Genomic DNA, 18622 nt, shown 5'->3' with positions numbered 1-18622 from the left:
AAGAAAGGTTTGTATATGAGCTTTTCAATGTACGCCACATGGCCTGAAGAGACACATCACCTACCTCTCCCCTAAAAGTTTCCCATCACATAATCAGAATAGCACAGAACTCATTTGGAGAACCGTGTTGTCTGAGATTTGAGGGTGCAGACAAAGTGTGCCCTGAGCAGCAGGATGGGGCCACTTCTCACACAGGCCAGCTTGCCAAGCCAATGTGACACCCGAGCAGCACACACCCAGTGTCCATCCTGGACCCACATCCCATCCAAAGGGACATCTCTGCTCTCCAAATCCACCTCTCGCAGCAGAGGGGCCTCAGTCTGCTGGCACCTGGCCTGGCTGCCACCACAGGAGCCCTGGCTAGGAGCTGGCATAACCCCGGCAGGACTTTACCCCAGCAGCCCGAGAGCATGAGGTTAAACCGCTGTCCCCAGCCAGGCAAGAAGAGCACCGAACGGGAAATCTGGGGTTTAGTCCCGCTCCACCACACATTTCCTGTGCGGCCTCGGGCTCGTCACTTAGCGGCCGCTCAGTTTTCCCACCTGCGAGAACGGGGAGATGCCGCCTGCCCACAAAGTGCTCCAAAAACCCCCACTGTGACCGAGCCCCCACCCGCGACACGAGTGGGCTCTGCTGCCCCGCTCTCCATACAGCCAGCAGCCAACGAGGGCTAGAAGAAAGCACTTTTCTTCCTCTAAAAACCCAGACTAAAAGAAAAACAACGCAGAGCACCCCGGGGGAGAGTGGTCCCGATCCGCCCCGCGCAGCCGGGCGCTCGCGCAAAGCTCCCACAGCGGCGGGAGCCGATTTTTAACCGTATTTATTTCAATTTTAATTGCTGGCGAGCCCACGGCAGCGCAGCCCCGCCGCTCCCGGCCAGCGGCAGGGCAGGGCTGGGCGCTCCGGGGCGGGGGGGTCCAGCGTGTCCCGATCCTCGGGTGGGCGCCCCGCACGGGGACGGGGGTGGGTGCGCCCGCCTCGGCCCCGCTGCCCCGCACCTGCCGGGGCTCTGCGGTACCGGCGGCAGCGGCTGCGGGCGGGAGCGAAGCGCGGGGCGCGGGACCCTCCCCGCCGCGCCGGGCGCTGGGCACTCACCCGCGGCAGGTCCGTGGCGGCTCGGCGGGGCTCGGTGCGGGGCGGTCCGGTCCGGTGCGGTCCGGCGGAGGCCCCGGCCCCGAGCGCGGGGCGGGCGGCGCAGCGGGGCGGGCGGGCGCCGCCGAGCCCAGGCATCGGCGGGGGGAGCGCGGGGCGGGCGGGCGCGACAAACACCGGCATCAGCCGGGCTCCATCGCCGGGCGGGGGGGCCCTGACGTCACCGCGGCCGGCCGGAGCGCGCGTGCGCGCGGGGACACCCGGGCGGGTCGGGACGGTGCCGGGACCGGCACCGGGATCTGGGGTCCCGCATTGGCCACCGGGACAGGGAACCGGGACTGGGATCTGGACCTGGCACCGGGGAGTGCGGCAAGCGCCCGCAGCGGGGCTTTGCCCGTAGCAGCCCCCCGAGCGCCCGTGGGGTGCGCGTACCGGGGAGCAGCAGCGGGCACGGGGAGGGTGATGAGGAGCGTGCGGCCACCGCCGGGGGCCGGGCACGGAGCGCTGCACACCGGACCCCGCTGTCCGTGCGGGGAGCTGAACCGGCCCGTGGCGCCGGGCTCCGGTGGAAGCGGAGCAGGGCGACGAGTCCGGTCGGTCCGCGATGTCCATCAGCCTTGTCAAGAACCGCGGGCGGCCCGGGGCGGGCGGCTCGGGGCGCGCTGGAGCCGGCACGGATGGCTGGGTGGCTGCAAGCCCCCAGACCCTTCCCTTTGGCAGCCGCTGTCCCCCGGCGGGTGGGACTGTCCCACGCCGTGAGGGACGGAGGCTGCTGCGGCCGGGGGGCTCCGGGGTCCAGCCACAGGCTGGAGCCCAGGGCTGCTGTGGCACTGACTGGAGAGGGGCTTGGGGTGCCCACACTGCCGCACCCCAAGGCTTTGGCAGCGTCATTCCCAGCCTGCTGAGAGCAGGTCAGGAATCGAACCAAACACCAAAGATTTACTTTAAATAAAGTGTGTCTTGGAAAGATCTTGTCTTGAAATCAGACACCAGCTTTGGACAAAAGATAAAAGATTTTCCAGCTGCCTAAATGTGCACATTATCCCACTTTCCCTGGATATGGAGCTGGTGGTCAGACTCTGCTCGCAGTTACATTGATGTAAATATATCGTTTATCTAAAGCTATGGGCTTTAGAGTGTGTCTCGGTTTAGAAGATAGGTGTCTGCTAGGGAGGGCAGGAGCCCCCCGGAACGAAAATGTAGACCTCCTTCTTCCGAATTACTGTAATTTTGCAAATCAAGAGGCTCTCAGGCAGAGATTTGGGGATAGGAAGAACAGTCATTTACTAGTATGCATAACAAGGCAAACAAACAACAATAACTACAGCATTAGCAACAAAACAGAACCAGGGACCCCGTGACAGCTTTCTCGGCTGAGACGGGAAGGGATGGAGGAGAGGCTTTGTTTCACAAACCCCTCGGGCAGTCCCGGTGCTCCTGCGGGGCTCTGAGGAACACTCAGCTGGAACAGCAGGGATGAGCTGAGATCCTGGGCCGGTGGCTGAGGTGGAACAGCAGGGATGAGCTGAGATCCTGGGCCGGTGGCTGAGGTGGAACAGCAGGGATGAGCTGAGATCCTGGGCTGGTGGCTGAGGTGGAACAGCAGGGATGAGCTGAGATCCTGGGCCGGTGGCTGAGGTGGAACAGCAGGGATGAGCTGAGATCCTGGGGCAGTGGATGAGGTGGAACAGCAGGAATGAGCTGAGATCCTGGGCCGGTGGCTGAGGTGGAACAGCAAGGATGAGCTGAGATCCTGGGCTGGTGGATGAGGCGGATCAGCAGCTCCGCGGCGACACCTGGCACTGCCACATGTCCAGGCAGGACAGGGGGTGCGAGGCCACCAACGAGGAAGGAAGGAGAAGCAGCAGCTCCGTCTGTGTGATGGTGAATTCCCTTCTCTCAGCCGCAGCAACTCCCAGCGAGTGTCCTGCTCTGAAGCTGAAGAAACCTGCCAGTCCCCAGCTGCCCCTGCCCTCCCTTTTTCCTGTCCTCCTTTCCCCCTGGGCCCAGCCAAACTCTTTGTGTTTCTCAAGCACCCACTAAGTACCAGCAGTCAGATGTCCCCGCCACTAATGGGTAAAAATTCCATAGGTAAGACGGAAAAAAAGGAAGGACATCTAACCCCCAACACAGTGCATGTCCTAGCTGGATTGTCAGGAGCTGGGACACAAAAGCTGAGGGTTCTCAGTTCAGAGACTTTATTTTTCAGAACCGTGTTTTTGCTCAGGGCTCCCTATGGATGCTAGCTTTGGAACAGGCTGCAGGGAGCTGCAGAGACTGCAGGCCCATGGCCTCTCAGTCCTGCCTGAGAAGCTAGCCTGAGAAATTCAAAGGAGGATTTCAAAACAATCCTCAGAGACAGAAAACAACTGCCAGGTGCTGTTTATCTGTCCTCTTGTTTTCCCTTGCAGGAGAGAGTCAGGGGGGTGGTGAGCCCCTGACCAACGATGGTAATGTAGCACTTTGCTAACCAATAAGAGTTTCCTTTCTGTACTTTCCACGTATCTGTCTATAAGACAAGCCCAGAGCAATAAACCAGGGAATTCTCGTGTTGAAACTCCCTTAAGAGTTTGTGTCGTTCTTTCTAGCCGTTCCCAATCGGAACGACAGCTCCCAGCTCTCCTGGTGTGAAGGTATTGCTGGGTTTCTCTGCAAGTCCTGGCTCTTGGAACCACACAACTGCGTGGCAATTGCAGCTTTCTGTTTATTGGTTTTTTTTTTTTAAAGTAAGTTTGAACCCTTTGTGTTTACAGAAGAAATGTGAACTTCCAACAGGTCAGAAGCTAGGAGCCAAATTAGCAGAGCATGTTTTTAAACCAGAACGGATGGTTTCAACCAGTCCTGCGGTTGTAATTCAGCTTCTTCAATGCTTGTGATTGGGGACTGAGGATGGCATTTCCTCCTCTTCAGGCAAAATGGCTTTCCCACCCACTCCTTCACATGCCAGGCCAGTCTGACTTGATCTTTCTGAGAATGGGAGAGAAACGAAACCAACAACACTGTTCTCCTGTTGTATTCCTGACTCCAGGGCTGGTATGCAGAACAGCTGGACTTTCAGGAGTTGTCCCTATGCCTCAGGGAGTAGGACACCTGAGCCTTGCTCCCCATGGCTTTCACGGGATGGGAATTTGACCCCATCCAGCTGTGCTGACTTGGTATTTCTGTCTCTCCTCTCATCCTCTTTTGCTGAATCACTCCTTTCACAAGCCTCTGGAGCTCTTTGTTGATCCAGGAAAGGAAATGGGAGCCCCAGCCCAGTCAGCTGAGGGTCAAGAAGGTCTGCCAACCTTCCCCTCCTTTTAAAACGCTGATTCTCCCTGCTGGAAGAAGGGGCCATGATAATGAGAAAGCCCTTTCACATCCCAGCGTCTGGCAGGATTCCCTGGAGGGTCAGAGCGGAGGAATGTCAGTCAGGAATGACAGCCCTGCCAGCAGCAGGCAGCTGCTCCAGGGAGCTGCCTGGCACAAGGACCTCGGATTTGATGGGTGGATTGACTGCTGTCACCCAGCTCGACGGCTCTGGCTGTCCCTCACCAGACATGTGGTGCCTGCAGCATCCTGCTCAGTGCACGGCATTCAGGAAAAGGCACAAAAAGTGCCTCAGCCTGCCTGGCTGCTGCCTGGATTTTGCCAGCATCTCAGGAAACCCCCATGTAAAGGGGATGCTGGTGAAGGTAAAGACAGAGGAGACCCAGGGAGAAAGGAGCCAGGCTGGTGGTCATCAGAGGATTGTGCCACAAGGGAACAGGAGAATGGAGCTTCCTGACTCTGGGGTGAAAAGAGGATTCAGATGTTGCAGGGGTTTGCAGTGTGGGCTTCCAGCCATCAAATACTACTGGTGTCCCCAGCTACTGGCTGAGCCCCACAGCTGGAGGGATTTCTCCTGTTCCATCCCCAGCTTTTCTGCCTGAAAAGCAAAGGAAGACCCCTTTTTAATCAGCTTGGTTCCCCTCTTCTGCAGCATCTCTGGGGAAGCTGAGTTTTGTCAGGTCTCAGCCAACATGAAGGCAGGTGGGTTGGCCAGCTCCTTGAGTCTGCCTCACTGCTGGATCTTCTGACCTCCCTGCAGACATTTCAGGCCTGTGAAGAGGCATGGAGCAAGGCAGGATCCCATCCTGTGACTGAAGACATAATTTGCTTTTGGGAAGAGAGGAAAATTAAGGAGACTCCTGGGAAGTTTGTGGGTGCTCCCATCTGCCAAGTGGATGGATGGATGGATGGATGGATGGATGGATGGATGGATGGATGGATGGAGCTTTTCTAGAGAAGCCCAGGATCTCAGGATGTAGGGCTTTCAGCACGAAAATCAGTGAGGTATGGGGAGCCCACAAGGCAGAAGTGCCCTGTTAGAGGTGAAGGCTGCCATCCAGGAAGGATGGGGAATGCTGGGATGCAGGAAAAAAATCTGCCAAGTTGGATGTGCCTGTGAGCTTTTTGGAATGCAAGGAGCTTAAAATATTGCACCTCAGTTGACTAATAAAAAAAATATGTCTTGTTATGCAAAGGCTCATTGCAAACATCTGTGGGTTGGGGAGTTCCCAAAAGGGAGAAGAAATCTCTCCCTGTTGGAGCAGCTCCTGGGGGAGGATGCACAAGATTCACAGAGAAATTGGGGGGTGAAGGGTTACAGGCACAGTGAGGGATGGATCTGCAAAGCTCACCTTCCAAAAAAGAGGAAAGAGGAGTAAAAGGGAGTATAAAAAGCAGGTGGCAGGAACCAAGGATGATTTTATGGCTTTGCAAAAAATTACCACGGCAATTAAAAGTGCTCTAAGCTTTCTGAAGGAGAAAGAAGGAAAGAAGAGGGAAATAAAAGCCTGGATTGCAGGGGAGGATGCAGAGGGGAACAGCCATTACTCACAAGAGCCATGACACAGCTGGGGATCTTCTGCAGGGGCATGGGGGCACAAGCAAAGGTTGGTGTGTCAGGAACTAGGGGTATGGATTGGTGGGGAAAGGCAGCTGGGCAAGGAACCTTGGAGGTAAGTGATGGGGTCTGTACTACTACAGGGTGCCCAAGAGCCAGGAGCTCATCTCTGTGTCCAGAGGGTGGGGGCTTGGAGCCACAGCAAGGCTGAGATGCCTGTTTGCTCCTGCTGGCATTTTGTTCCTTCTCTGTGTTCATCTGCAGATGCACACAGCTGGCTGAGGAAGAAATGGCGTCCTGTGCTCAAATGTCCTTTGTTGAATGTCCTCTGCAGCACTTTTTACAAGTTACGAGGCATCTGCAGCCCAGATCTGTCCTTGCCTTTGTGTTCCAGCCCTGGGGTTTGTGTTACACCCTCAGGGCTTGCAGAATGTAACCCCCTGCCCTGGGTGACACCCACTCCAGTGGCATCAGCGAGCACCAGTCTAAGGGCATCACCTGAAGGTGGTGTCACACCCAAGGTGTCTTCATGGAGGTTCCAGCAGATTCCTTCCCTGCTGGGCAGAAGTGCCCAATGACCTGGCCATGGGCTGTGGGGTTTGGTGGCAGCCGCCTGCCCTGCAGTGCCAGCCCACCCTCCCCAGGGACTGCAGCCATGCTGGCCACCCACAGCAGCTGCTTTCAGCCCAATTTCACCAAGGGCCAGAGCTCCCAGAAGAGTAAGCTGCTGGAAAATAAGCTTCATTCCTCAGCAGATTTGTCACAGCCTTCAGGAAAGTTCCCGTGTTGGGACAGGGATCTTGTGCCCAGGCCATGCTTGGCACTGGACAGGCACAGGGGGGATCTCTGTGCCTCTAGCTGCCATCAGGAAACTGAGGCATTGGGTGCTAACAGAGCTTGTCTGGGAATGAGCTGTGGCATTTCTGCAGCTCAACCTATCAGCTGGGGCCAACAAGCTTTGGATACTTCTCCTCAGGGACTAAAGATGTTCTGAGCAGCCACCCTCCAGCTTTGGTGCTTCCCTGCCCTCACAGCACAATGTCAGCTCCATGAGTGAGAGCCTCCATCCCTAAAGTGCCAATCCCCATCACTCCAAAACCCAGCAGAGAGGCTGCAGGGGAATCACCAGCACAGAAGTCAGGTAAATACAGGACAGAGCTGTGGACCAGCCACATCCCTGCCCTGGAGTTATAGTATGGTGGGATTCAATGCCACAAAAAAGCCCCAGCACCTGTTTCTCACCCAGTCCACCCAGCTATTCCCATGTCACTTCCCCACTGTTCTCAGGCTCCCTGAGACCTGGAGAGCATCCATTTTCTTGAAGTGTCTGCTTTTATGTGCTTTCCTTCCACTGTGTCCTGTTTTCCCATCCCCATGGAGATGATGCAGGGCAGAGGAGCCCCTGTGCTTTGGTCGCCCTTTATGTCCCATTGAGACTTCAGCAGGACGGTGGGTTGGAGAAGGAAGGGTCTCCATGGGCACAAGGCAGCTGTGGCCGGGCTGCTGGAGCAAAGGGGCTGCTGGATGAGCCCCCGGTGCCAGCCCAGGGCCACCACCGGCCTGCCGGGGCCCTCAGAGGCTCGGCGGGAGGCAGGGAGTCAGCCCGGGGCTCTTTGGGAGAGCGGGCCCTCCCCTGCCTCAGGTGAGGGGAAGGAAGCAGCAGGGAGAGGAGGAGCTGAGGGTGAGTGCTGCTGTCGGCACACAGCCACGCCTGGGGTTTAGTTTTGCCCCGACGTCGAGGAGGTGCTGAGGCTCGGCAGCTGCCCAGGTAATGATGGGGAAGGTCCTGTTGGTTTGCGGTGTGTGATGGATGGAGCCCGGGTGTGGGTGTGGGCAGGGTGTGCTGCTGGCAGGGCGGCCCAAGAGCAAAGCAGACGAGTGTCAGCAAAGCACCTGGTTTATTTTGGGCAGCTCTTTGGGTTTGCAGGTTGATGCGAGCTGTCGGCAGGGGAGGACTGCCCCCTTCATTCTCCACAAGAGCTGTGTGGTGGAGGGCTGTGATCCTGGCTGGTTTGAGGGCTGAGGGCTGGAGATGCCCCTTTCCTCTAGAGGGTTTATTTATTGAATATGACTTGAAGACCATTTCTTTTGCCCTGTCTGCCTATTAATCTCTCTCCAGACTATAACCTACCCTTCACCTCCCTAACGGGCCTGCTCCATCCACGGTGGGGCCGAGGCCTGCAGGGAAAAGCCTCTTTCTCTCCATTCCCTGCCTTCCTCCAGCCATCCCAGGTGAGGCCCACAGGGAATTAAATTTCAGTGAGCTGACAACTGTACCATAGCCATGCAGTCTCCAGCAATGAGATGCTTGGGGAGGGGGCAGCTGCCCATTGAAGCAGGGGGGACAGTGGCTCTGCACAGGGGACATGGCCCTGGCACTTGTTTTGCTGTGTGGCTGCAGTGTTATGTTGAGCTCTTGCACTCTGCATTCACCATGAAGATGGTGCTCAGTTCATCACATCTGGGGATTATTTCCGAGCCCCCACCCCAAATCCCATGGGATTTCTCTGCCCAGGACTTTCCCTATGCACTTTTCAGGTCTGTTTCAGTGTGTATCTCAACTGGAAGCTCATCAGTGCTGCCTGAGGAGCACCAGGGTCAGTGTGATCATTCCTCCTCTCCAAAGCTGCCCCCATGTGCAGAGAGGAGCTGTCTCCCGTTAGTGCCAAGCCCTGCAGCACAGCAGGGAAGGCAGCTGGAGGGCTGCCCACCCCGGCAGCAATGCCTGGGAAAGCTGGGCTCAGCAGGTTGGTGAGTGGCCCCGTGATCCAGGCCCCGCTCACAGCAGAGCTGATGGAGCCACCGAAGCTTCGGGAGCTGGCTAGCACTTCCCTGCTGTCATCTTCCAGAGAGGATCTGGAATTTGGGCTTTCTCCTGGCTGCCAGGGAGAGGTGGGGGACGGGGCATGGAGCGGGAACCATGTCTGTCCGCTCAGACTGCCCTCCAGGAGGGATGTCTGGGAATGGGACAGGGCTGAGCTTATGCAAAATGGATCGGAGAGGCTGGGTACCTGCCAGGGCAGAGGGCTTGTCATGTGGCACATGCTTGTCATCGTCACTTTGGGTAAGGAACCAACTCCCCCCCAGCTGCCCTTTGGGTTGAGTGTGCACTGGGGGCTGTGCTGAGAGTTGCTGGGGACACCACACCTCCACCTGGCTGTGCTGCCCACCACAAGACTTCTGGCTTGTACAGGAGCCATGCCTGGGCAATTCTGCAATGCCTGAGTGGGATGCCTTTCCCTCTGGGTGGGAAATGTTAGGTTTGGACTTTATTTAAAGTGAGTGTGTGGTATATGGAACAGCTTGGGTTTCCTACCTCTCTGCCATGAGTTGTTTGGGAATTTCTACCCAAACAATAGACAGTGCAGGACAGGAGGTCTCCTGCCAGCCCAGTTCTTGTTTGAATGGGATGTTGACAGCTTGACTGTGCAGTGTTGCTGTGAGGTTGTATTTGCCCTCTCAAGGAGAAAATGTGATGGTGTATCCCAATGGCAAGGGCATCTCTCCTCCAAGCTGGATGCAATAACTCATGCTCTGGCTTCTGTCCTGTTTTCTGGTGCTCACAGAGGCCTTAGCTTTTCATCAAGGTCCTCAGGTGTTTGCCTCAGTTTCTCTAGAGGCTTACCTGTCCCGGTGATGGGGCTGTGTTGCAGCCATGCCATGACTCTCCTGCAGTAAACTCACTTTGCCTTTAGTTGCTGGAGTTCTCTTCCCCTACCTGGGTCTCTTCCTGTCTCTCACTTGCAGTCTAAAACCATGAACTATGTGGGGCAGCTGGCTGAGAATGTCTTTGTCACCATGAAGGAGCTGTACCAGGATCTAAACCCTGCCACCCTGTCGGGCTGCATCGATGTGGTCGTGGTGAGGCAGCCTGACAACTCCTTCAAGTGCTCCCCATTTCATGTGCGCTTTGGGAAGCTGGGAGTGCTGCGCTCCAAGGAGAAGGTGGTAAGTGGTGCCTGCCCTGCGGCTGTGCTTCCTTTCCAGTGTCTCCAGACCCAGTATCTTCTAAATCCCACATGTTATGTAAAGGAGGGAATGGGAGCCCACTGAAAGGGGTGCATGCCATGTTTTTGAGGGGATGTCCCCCAAGTGGAGCCCATCCATTTCCAAGGAGTAATGTGCTCTCCAGGAAAATTTGGAGAGGTCCCTTGCCTCTGTGTGGCTGACAGCCCTATGAGCAACTTCAACCCACCTCCACCATCTGGAAGTGCTCCAGTGGATGAAGGGGTTCAGATGGACAAGCTGCTTCTGTCCCTTGCTAGGTTGACATCGAAATCAACGGAGAGCCTGTGGATCTGCACATGAAGCTGGGAGACAATGGAGAGGCCTTCTTTGTTGAGGAGTCACAGGAGCATGAGGTTGGTTATGAGGAGGTGCTGCATGTTTGTGTCCCAGTGCGACTACCTGGAAGTGCAGGGTTGAGGTGGAATGACCAGGTGTGGAATGCTGCTCTTCCCCAGAGAGACTCCATTGTCCTGTCTGATGTTTTCTGTGTCTGGAAAGGTTCCTGCTTAAAGGACCTTGCAACTCACATGGTGGAGCACTCTGAGGGAGTATTAGACCAAATATCTGCATCCCAGACTGGTCCCCATCAATGGGCATGGCTGCTGGCCAGACAGGTGGATATCTTGGAACTTGAACTCTCAGGGAATCTTGTGACAGGGATGAGAATGAGACAGATGCTGTGGCAGGCTGCCTGCTCCAGTGGGAAGTGAGATGAGACTAGTTGTGACTTCCAGAAATCCTGTCAGCTCTTCTCTCAGGCACACTTATGGTCACTGCTGGCTTGGGCTGGGTTTGGAAGTCAGAAAGGTCTTTGGAGTCAAATCCCATTTGTAGCCTTGGTAATTCTGGTCTTTGGTGCCATCTCCTGCCTGTCTCTCCTTGCCTGTGTTAAAGATGTCTTTAGCTTGTGGCTGGATCATCCTAATGGTCTTTTATTCACATGATGTGGGTATAAACCCTTCTCTTTTAGTCCAGGCCACAAAACCACCCCTGAGCTGAGGGTTCAGTGGTTTTGGTTGTGCTGTTCCATAGTATGCTCCATAGAGAGCAAGGAGCTGCTAGGCTGAAAAAGAGTGTGCTGGAGGGAGCTGATGGGCTCCTCTCCATCCCTGTTCCAGGGCAGCATCCCCTTCTTGCTCTGCACATCCCCCATCTGCAAGAAGCAGAGCCCAAAGGATGCTGTTCAACCCTTCTGTGTGGGCAGGAGGCCACCAGCGCTGGAGTGATTGTGTGCAAGAGGAGGGAACACAAGAGAAGGCTCAAGATGGAGTTGGACTCTGATTCTGACAGCTGTGATGAGACCAAAAGCGAGCTGCCAGCCACAAGGTGAGCTGCTTGGTCTGGACAGGGTGATGCAGTAGGTCAAGCCTGTGGGTTCATTTGGTGATGCCCAGCAGTACTGAAACAGGGGGAAAGCGTTTGCAAGTTGGAGCCCAGTCTCCTGAGGAGTAGAAAGCCAGGGGGAATGATGAAGCTGGGTATTTCCAGCTTTCTGTAGAGGAGGCTGCTGCTTGAGAATAGCACAAATTTCCTCTTTCCTCCTTGCAGTGATGCAGCATGTTCATCCTTTGCTGATCTCCCTGAAGAAACTGAGTTGTTGCAGTCCCGAGAGATATACCCATACTCTGATGGGGAGCTGCTTGAAGAGGACAGGTAATGGGCAGAGCCAAGGTGTTCTGCTCAGCTCTGGTGAGAGCAGGGTACATGCCTCATGGCAGGGAAGGAGGTATGGAAAAGTGACTTGAAGGTATCAGGAGAGGAGAGTTTTCCTAGCCTGATATGGGGTGGCTGGAGGAAAGCTCAGAGACCATAAGGGACACTTGTGGCCGTGGTCACTGGTGTGAGAAGCCTGTGTGCATAGGGCTGTCTGCTGATGAACTGCTCTGGGCAACTGCTGGCATAGCACTTTGCTTTCTGGGGCCTCAGCTTCCATAGGTCTTGGTTCTTTGGGAGTGACATTCTTATAGGGTAGAAGTGACTATGGGAAACCAGCATTACAGGGTTCTTGGCCTTAAATGTCCTTGGACTGATAGGAGAACATGGGGCTGTAGTGTAGGTGAGGCCCCACATCACCTTCTCTTCCTGCAGCTTCGTGCTAAGCCATCAATCTTCTCCCAAAAGTGATTCTGAATTGGACATCAAACCACAGGAAAGTTTTGCTCTAGGGGCTGAATCCCTCATGAGGTGGACCTGGGGAAAGCTCCCTCAAGTGAGTCCCTGCTCTTGCTCTTTTGTTGGGAATGGGTGTCCAAAAAACCTGCAGAAAGCAGAGGAGGCTGTAGCCAGGCAGCCTTAGGGAAAATGCCCTCTTCTGTGTGATGATTTGGGCAACTTCCTATCCTCAAACCTGTTCTTCTGCTTTCCTTGAGGTGAATAAATGGGTGCGAGTTAAACCAGCCAAGTCCACAAAGACTGCTGCTGCAGCAACCACCATCTCTGCGACACTGGTCCCAGTGGATGAAGCAACCCCTCTTGTTGCCACCTCTGAACATCTGGGAGGGGTTTCAAGTCCAGCAGGACCTCAGGACACACCCTGTTCCTTGGATGTGTCTGTAACTGAGCCAACACTTGAACCTCAGGCTGGGAACAGCATCTCCAGGCTGAAGGACATCCTCCATACTGTCACAGCAAAGAGATTTTTGGGGGCCTACTCAGTCCCACAAGAGAAACAGGAGGGAGATGAGAATGTTGTGGCAGAGGTTCAGCCAGATGTGGAGCCCCTTGAGGGAGCCACTGCTCCAAGGCAGGCAGGCTCAGAAGGCCCTGAGTCCCAGCTGGAGAGGCAGGGGAGGCAAGGTGAGAGTGTGACTGGTGCTGCTTGAAGTGGTGTTTGAGCTTGCAGATGTGTCTGACTCAGATGAGCACCTGGCTTGTCCCTTCAGTGTAACTCCATGAGTTCCAGGTGTGGTATGTTTGTTTTGCCTTCTTTGTGTGCTACCAGCTCCTTTGCTTTGAAGAGACATCCTTTAGGTGTCCACCTTTCAGTGACCACCCACCTCCCAGGAAGGCTTTCTTGCCTTATGTTCCCTGAAGTCCATCCTTTGATGTCTATGCTTTTGCATACTTAGAAGATTTCTCAGCAATACAGGCCATACCTTAATTTCAAATGTCTGACAGCACCTGGCCTGACTTGTGTCTTCATCCTGAGCTTGCCAAGTCAGGGAAAATCACAGAGCAGCATTTATGTTCCCCCCTTCACAGTGTATTTAGGGATCATGCTAGTGCAGGTGTCTCGAAGCACTTCTGTTGCTGTTGACTTACGGCAGTTTTTCCAGTAGGAAAATGGCTACCCTGTTTGTATGGTACATAGATATGATTGAGGAAAATGCTTTTGGCTGTCTTGATAGATGCTGGGGTGATTGGAAAGGTGATTCAGCTAAGCTCTCTCTCTTCTGTCTATGCATTGAGGATCCATCAGAAGTCCTCACTTGGGTCCCAGTGCCATTTACCTTGAAGACCTCTCCGAGACGGACCATGAACCGGTGCCTCTGTATATCTCTGGGAGGTATGAGTTGCCCAGCTGGCCAAGCTCAGACATTTTTGAGCAATTCCCCTGGCACAAAGGATGGAGGTATGTTTAAAGCTATTCTCTGATGTCACCACCATTTCTTCCCTTGCTGGCAGTGACACAAAGCCGAGTTTGAGGCCTGTGACAGACCCCAGCAACCCTCTGTGTATCCAGTTGCCATCCACCTCGCCTGACAACAGTCCCATGGACTCTGACTTGATGCCCACAGTTGCCCTGTCACTGTGTGGGGGCCTCAGGAGCAACAGGCAGATCTCTCATGGTAGGTAGGAGGGGAGGGAGAATCTGCAGCCCTGAAATCCTTTCTATCCTCCAATGGCATGACACAGCCTCTGTCCCATCAGAGAAGTTCATGGAACACATGGTTTCCTACCAGCAATTTGCTGAGAATCCAAGGCTTGTCGATGACCCAAACCTGGTGATAATGATCAACAAGAAGTGAGTGGCCTGCTCTTCCTTCTGCTTCATCCCACAATGGACAGCATGGCCCCTCTGTCCTTGTGGAGACCCTCCTGTAGGAATGTGACTCCATCCCAGAGCATGACTGTACTGAAGCAGCTGTGGGACCTGGCCATGCTGCAGGATGGTGATGTGTCCATCCTCTCGCTTTTTCCAGGTATTACAACTGGGCAGTGGCTGGTCCCATAATCCTGGCCCTGCAGGCTTTCCAGAGGAACATTCCTGAGGTCAGTAGTACAACACGTTTACTGTCTATGACTCTCAGAAGGGCCTGGGCTGAGGACTGACCTCATTCCATGTTCTGCCATGTTCACAGAGCATCATTGACGAATTGGTGAAGGAGAAGATGATCAAGAAAGACAGAAGGTGGTGGTTCTCCTGGAGGAGAAGAGAATTCCCAGCAGAGGGGGTATGTTGGCAGCAGTGGATGTGACAACCATGTCCCCAGGAGCAGACATCATTCTGCTGACTGGAAGGGGTGGGAACAGGGTCCTGGGGATGGCCTGAGGTTGACTGTGAGGATATCCAGGACCTGACTTGGTGACTTCTTAAGGTTGCTACCTGTGCCCTTTGGTCTGTTAATGCCTGAGCAGCAGAGCAACACTTGGTAATGCAGTAATGTGGACCTTGTAGTGGTGAGACCTCCTGCTATGTGCCCATCATGCCAAGTCCCTGGGCAACAGGTGTGCTTGCTGGTCTCCCTGCTCCACCACAGCACCAGGCTGTGCTTCCTCTTCCACCAGCAGTGTCCCTGTGAAGGGACTGCAGTGGTACTTCTTTTGGCATTGCTGTTCCAAGTGGAAGAGAAGCAAACCAGCCCCTGCTCTTGCTCTTAGCTCTGTGCAAGTACTGCTCAACAATAACAGAAACATCTCTGTTATCAACACTGTGTTGAGCCCAAATCCAAACACAGCCCCATACCATTCATTGTGAAGAAAATTCACCAAAACCAGCACACCCCTCTCTGCCTGCAGTGGCAGCCGAGGCCAGGGAAAGCCAGCGTGGGAGCACTGCAGCATGACCCTGCTCAGCAGAGGTGAGTGCCTCCCTCCCAGGTCATCTTCTGGAGTCTGAATACTCCTGGTCTTTTCTCCTGTGTGACTAATTATTCCTATGTTTGCCTAATAAAAGAGGGTAGAAAGCTTTTTTAAGACTCTGGCTGATCCCTTCCCTTCTTTGTGTAGTCAAGAGGAAGAGGAGTCATCCAGTGACAGTGAGCCCCAGGACCCTGGGGACATGTTGACAGTGGAAGCCCCTGCTCAGAAGCATTTACCAACCTACAAGAAATCCCTGCGTCTCTCCTCCGAGCAAATTGTATGTATTTATTCCTCCATCTTCACTATCCATGTGTGTAGGGGTGAGAGAACCCTTAAATGGGGATTTCTCTACTCCTGACCTCGTGTTTTCATGGGACATCCAAATATTTTGCCCTTGTTGGCTACCCTGTAGAGTCTTGGGATTCTCTGGCCTGGCTGGGTGGCAGTCTGGCCTCTGGCAAGCCTTGGAGTGGTGTGAATTGGTGCTGGTGTAACACTTTTGCTGCTCCTCTACCCCAGAGAAGGTTGAATCTACAGGATGGCCCCAATGAGGTGGCATTCAGCGTGACAACTCAGTACCAGGGCACGTGCCGCTGTGAGGCCACCATCTACCTGTGGAACTGGAATGAAAAAGTGGTGATCTCAGACATTGATGGCACCATCACCAAGTAAAAGGCCTTTCTCCTACCCCAAAATCCTTCTTTGCCCCTGTTAGGGAAAAGTCTCCTTTAAAGGCTTGCATAAGCAGGCACAAGGGAGCACAAACCCCATTGGGGTGGGGGATAGATACTCACCGCCTTGGATGACACTAACCTGGCCTCCTTTTAGATCGGATGCTCTTGGACACATTTTGCCACAACTGGGTAAAGATTGGACTCACCGTGGGATTGTTACACTCTTCCACAAAATCCATCTGTAGGTATTGGATCAGCTGAGGTTAAGGGGAAGTGGGAAGCTGATGGAGTCAGAGTCAGGGCTTCTTACTTGATGATGAAGGCCCATATAGCTGCGCTATCTGCTGTCAGTGGTGGCTGATGCTGGCTGTGCTGCCTACATGATGTTGAGGGGTGAAAGCAGAAGGTCCCCTGGGAGCAGATGCTGGCATTACCTTCCCTGGAAGGAGTGTGTGTCAGTGGAGGCTTTGCTGGGGAGATACAGCTGAGCAGCAGAGACACCTAAGGTCACACCTGAGAGTGGTGGCACGGGTGTCCCCAGCACTGTGGTGCTGGTGCCTCTCTGGGTACCCAGCCATCGCTTCCCACAGCCCAGGGGACTCACCTGCGAGGTGTGACACCAGCAGTGAGTCCCTGTGGAGTGTCTAGATTGGTCCCTGGCCCCTGTGGCCACTGAGAGGCACTGTGGGCCCGTGGATGGCTCGTTCTGGCCCTGGGAGGAGCATGGGAGGGATGCACTCCCGGGGATTGCAAGAACTCGAAGATGGCCCCTCGGCTGCCTCTGGCCACCCGGTACCACCTCTGCCGAGCTCTGTCCCCGCCCGGGCGTCTGTGAGGGCTGGGTACAGCCCTCCACAACTGACAGGCAGTGCTGTGGGGTGAAAGTGCTGTGGGTGCTGGGCAGCAATGGGTGCTGTGCAGCTGGGCTGGGTGCGTGTGTGGCTGCTGGGATAAGCATGGAGGGTGGTGCAGGGATTCCCAGTGTGAGGCAGGTGGGGATTTGGCTTAGTCTGGGTTTCCAGATAAGGGATTCATGTTTGTGGAACCACCTTGCTTACTGGAATAAGATTTTAGGCCAGGTGCTTGGCTACCTCTTCCTCCTCAGAGCAGGAGAATGCCTTGCCCCAGGTCACAGCTCAGAGGGGCTCCCTGTGTTCTCTCTAGGAATGGCTACAAGTTCCTCTACTGCTCGGCCAGGGCTATTGGCATGGCCCACATCACCAAAGGCTACCTCAAATGGGTCAATGAGCAAGGCTGTGGCCTCCCCATGGGCCCCATGCTGCTTTCCCCCAGTAGCCTCTTGTCTGCCTTCCACAGGTACTGTCTTTTCCTGCACCTCCTATATCCCTGGGGACAGCACCCTGTTCCACAGCTTGACGCTGAGGGATGTCCCAGCCTTAAACTGTTCTGCCCTCCTTGGTGCACAACGCCTTTCGTAGGAGGCAGCAGGGGAGCTGCCTGATCTTGGAGCTTCACAGTGGAGCTTCTGATGCACAAAACCTCTTGCCCTTCAAATCACTTCCTTGAGCCCCAGACAGGTTTGCTGTCCACTGTCCTGGCCAGCTGATGACACTGTGACTGTGTCTCTTGTGCTGCAGGGAGGTGATTGAGAAGAAGCCAGAGGTGTTCAAGGTCACCTGCTTGACAGACATCCGAAAACTGTTTGCTACAAAGTGTCCCTTCTACGCTGGTTTTGGGAACAGGCCCAATGTGAGTGGATCTCCAGGTGTGCAGGGAGGGCTCAGGCTGGGTGGTGGTGCCTTCCTGCAGCTCTAATGCCGTGCTGGCCTTCCTTGGGCAGGATGTGTATGCTTACAAGCAAGTGGGGCTGCCAGAGAGCCACATATTCACAGTAAACCACAAGGGAGAGCTGATCCAGGAGCTCGCAAAGAACCAAAAGTCAACGTAAGCAAAGTGCTTATACCTCAGCATCTTTGGGCTGACCTGGCTTTGATGCACAGAGGCATCAAATCCAATGACCCCAGTGTAATTTCTTTCTTACGCCCACAGATACGAGCAGCTGTCGGAGCTGGTGGAAGTCTTCTTCCCTCCTGTGTGACAGAGGAGAGGCACTGGTCTGGTGTCCCCAGAGTACAGCCACTTTACCTACTCTGCTGCTTGATGTTGACTTGGATGGCTTGCCCTAGCCCCATCCCTGTGGAGACCTGACCCAGAGCTCTCCTGCATGCTCTTTGCCAGGACTAAGTGTTCCAGGTGCACCTCATTTTCTCTGTTTGCTGCTGGGGCATTTTGCACTTGTAATAGAGGTCATGACACCCCTTAGCAGGAAGCCAGAGGGGGTAAGAGAGAGCTCTGACTTTACAAAAACTCCATTTGCTAAACACAAATTCCTGAAAGTTGGGTCTCTTCTGGTGTTTGTAGCTCCTCTAAAGTCTGGCTCCTTTTTAAAGGTGGTGGTTGTTCACTGTTGTATTTATTGATGAATCTCATAGCTATTACTGCTTCTGGTATGACCAGTGTTTCAGACAGTCCAGCTACCTGCAGTTTGGTAGTTGAAACTGTCCACTGACTTGTAAAGGTCAATGGAAGATGCTGGGGTTTTGAGTGTTCTGAACTAAAAGCAATAATAAATAGTGCCTTAATCTAGGCTGTCTCTTGTCTGCTCTAGCCCTGTGCATAGAGGTGGGAGCCAGGCTCCAAGTCGTCTCAAAAATGTAATTGGGATTATTCTGCTCAAGCATCCTACCAAGTGGGTCCTGGGGGTGATGGGACCAGCTTCTAGAAAATGGCACTTTTTTTTTTTTTTTTTATTTTTAATTCCTACGTTTAGCTAAGGTACCAAAATTAATTAAAACCAGAAAACAAATCCAGACTTCTTCTGTATGTACATGGGGCTGAATGGACAGGAGACCTTGCAAAAGCCAGAGGCCCCTGTGCCGAGGCTCAGTCCGAGCTGGCTCCAGCCCCTCGGGGTCCCTGGCAGCAGGGTGTGCCCGCA

General features: G+C 54.5%; 2 protein-coding genes across 8 annotated transcripts in view; one reads left to right on the top strand and one right to left on the bottom strand.

The window, feature by feature from the left end:
• ZHX3 (zinc fingers and homeoboxes 3) overlaps positions 1–1233 on the bottom strand; it is a 46661-nt gene extending 45428 nt beyond the window's left edge. For all 3 annotated transcript variants that reach the window (XM_086853078.1, XM_086853075.1, XM_086853074.1), the window contains exon 1: positions 1096–1233. The gene's annotated coding sequence lies outside the window, so the exon portion shown is untranslated. The remainder of the gene's footprint in view (positions 1–1095) is intronic.
• Positions 1234–5788: 4555 nt separating this feature from the next.
• LPIN3 (lipin 3) lies at positions 5789–18270 on the top strand. Of its 5 annotated transcripts, none has more exons than XM_086853049.1 (21): positions 5789–6008; positions 8079–8191; positions 9707–9907; positions 10225–10320; positions 11172–11293; positions 11516–11620; positions 12056–12176; positions 12337–12763; positions 13376–13472; positions 13592–13755; positions 13838–13931; positions 14110–14179; positions 14269–14361; positions 14927–14988; positions 15137–15266; positions 15509–15657; positions 15818–15904; positions 16828–16980; positions 17262–17373; positions 17465–17568; positions 17674–18270. In XM_086853049.1, the coding sequence occupies exons 1-21, from the start codon at positions 5927–5929 to the stop codon at positions 17720–17722; spliced, it is 2631 nt and encodes an 876-aa protein (XP_086709175.1). In that variant the 5' UTR covers positions 5789–5926; the 3' UTR covers positions 17723–18270. The 5 variants fall into 5 exon arrangements, with proteins under 5 accessions (XP_086709175.1, XP_086709176.1, XP_086709178.1 ...); XM_086853051.1 differs by lacking the exon at positions 5789–6008 and adding an exon at positions 7497–7727; XM_086853050.1 differs by lacking the exons at positions 5789–6008; positions 8079–8191 and adding an exon at positions 6603–7727.
• Positions 18271–18622: the final 352 nt, after the last annotated feature.

Source organism: Cyanistes caeruleus, chromosome 16 (assembly GCF_971803275.1).
Source record: "Cyanistes caeruleus chromosome 16, bCyaCae1.hap1.1, whole genome shotgun sequence".
Taxonomy (NCBI): Eukaryota; Metazoa; Chordata; class Aves; order Passeriformes; family Paridae; genus Cyanistes; species Cyanistes caeruleus.
This window is presented reverse-complemented; position numbering and strand designations above follow the sequence as displayed.

Bases quoted from the DNA above. Each gene is read 5' to 3' on its own strand.
- LPIN3 (XM_086853049.1), top strand. From the start codon at position 5,927: ATGCAGAGGGGAACAGCCATTACTCACAAGAGCCATGACACAGCTGGG. The intron at 12,177-12,336 runs GTGAGTCCCTGC...GCTTTCCTTGAG, and splicing joins CCTGGGGAAAGCTCCCTCAA to GTGAATAAATGGGTGCGAGT. The intron at 17,374-17,464 runs GTGAGTGGATCT...TTCCTTGGGCAG, and splicing joins GTTTTGGGAACAGGCCCAAT to GATGTGTATGCTTACAAGCA.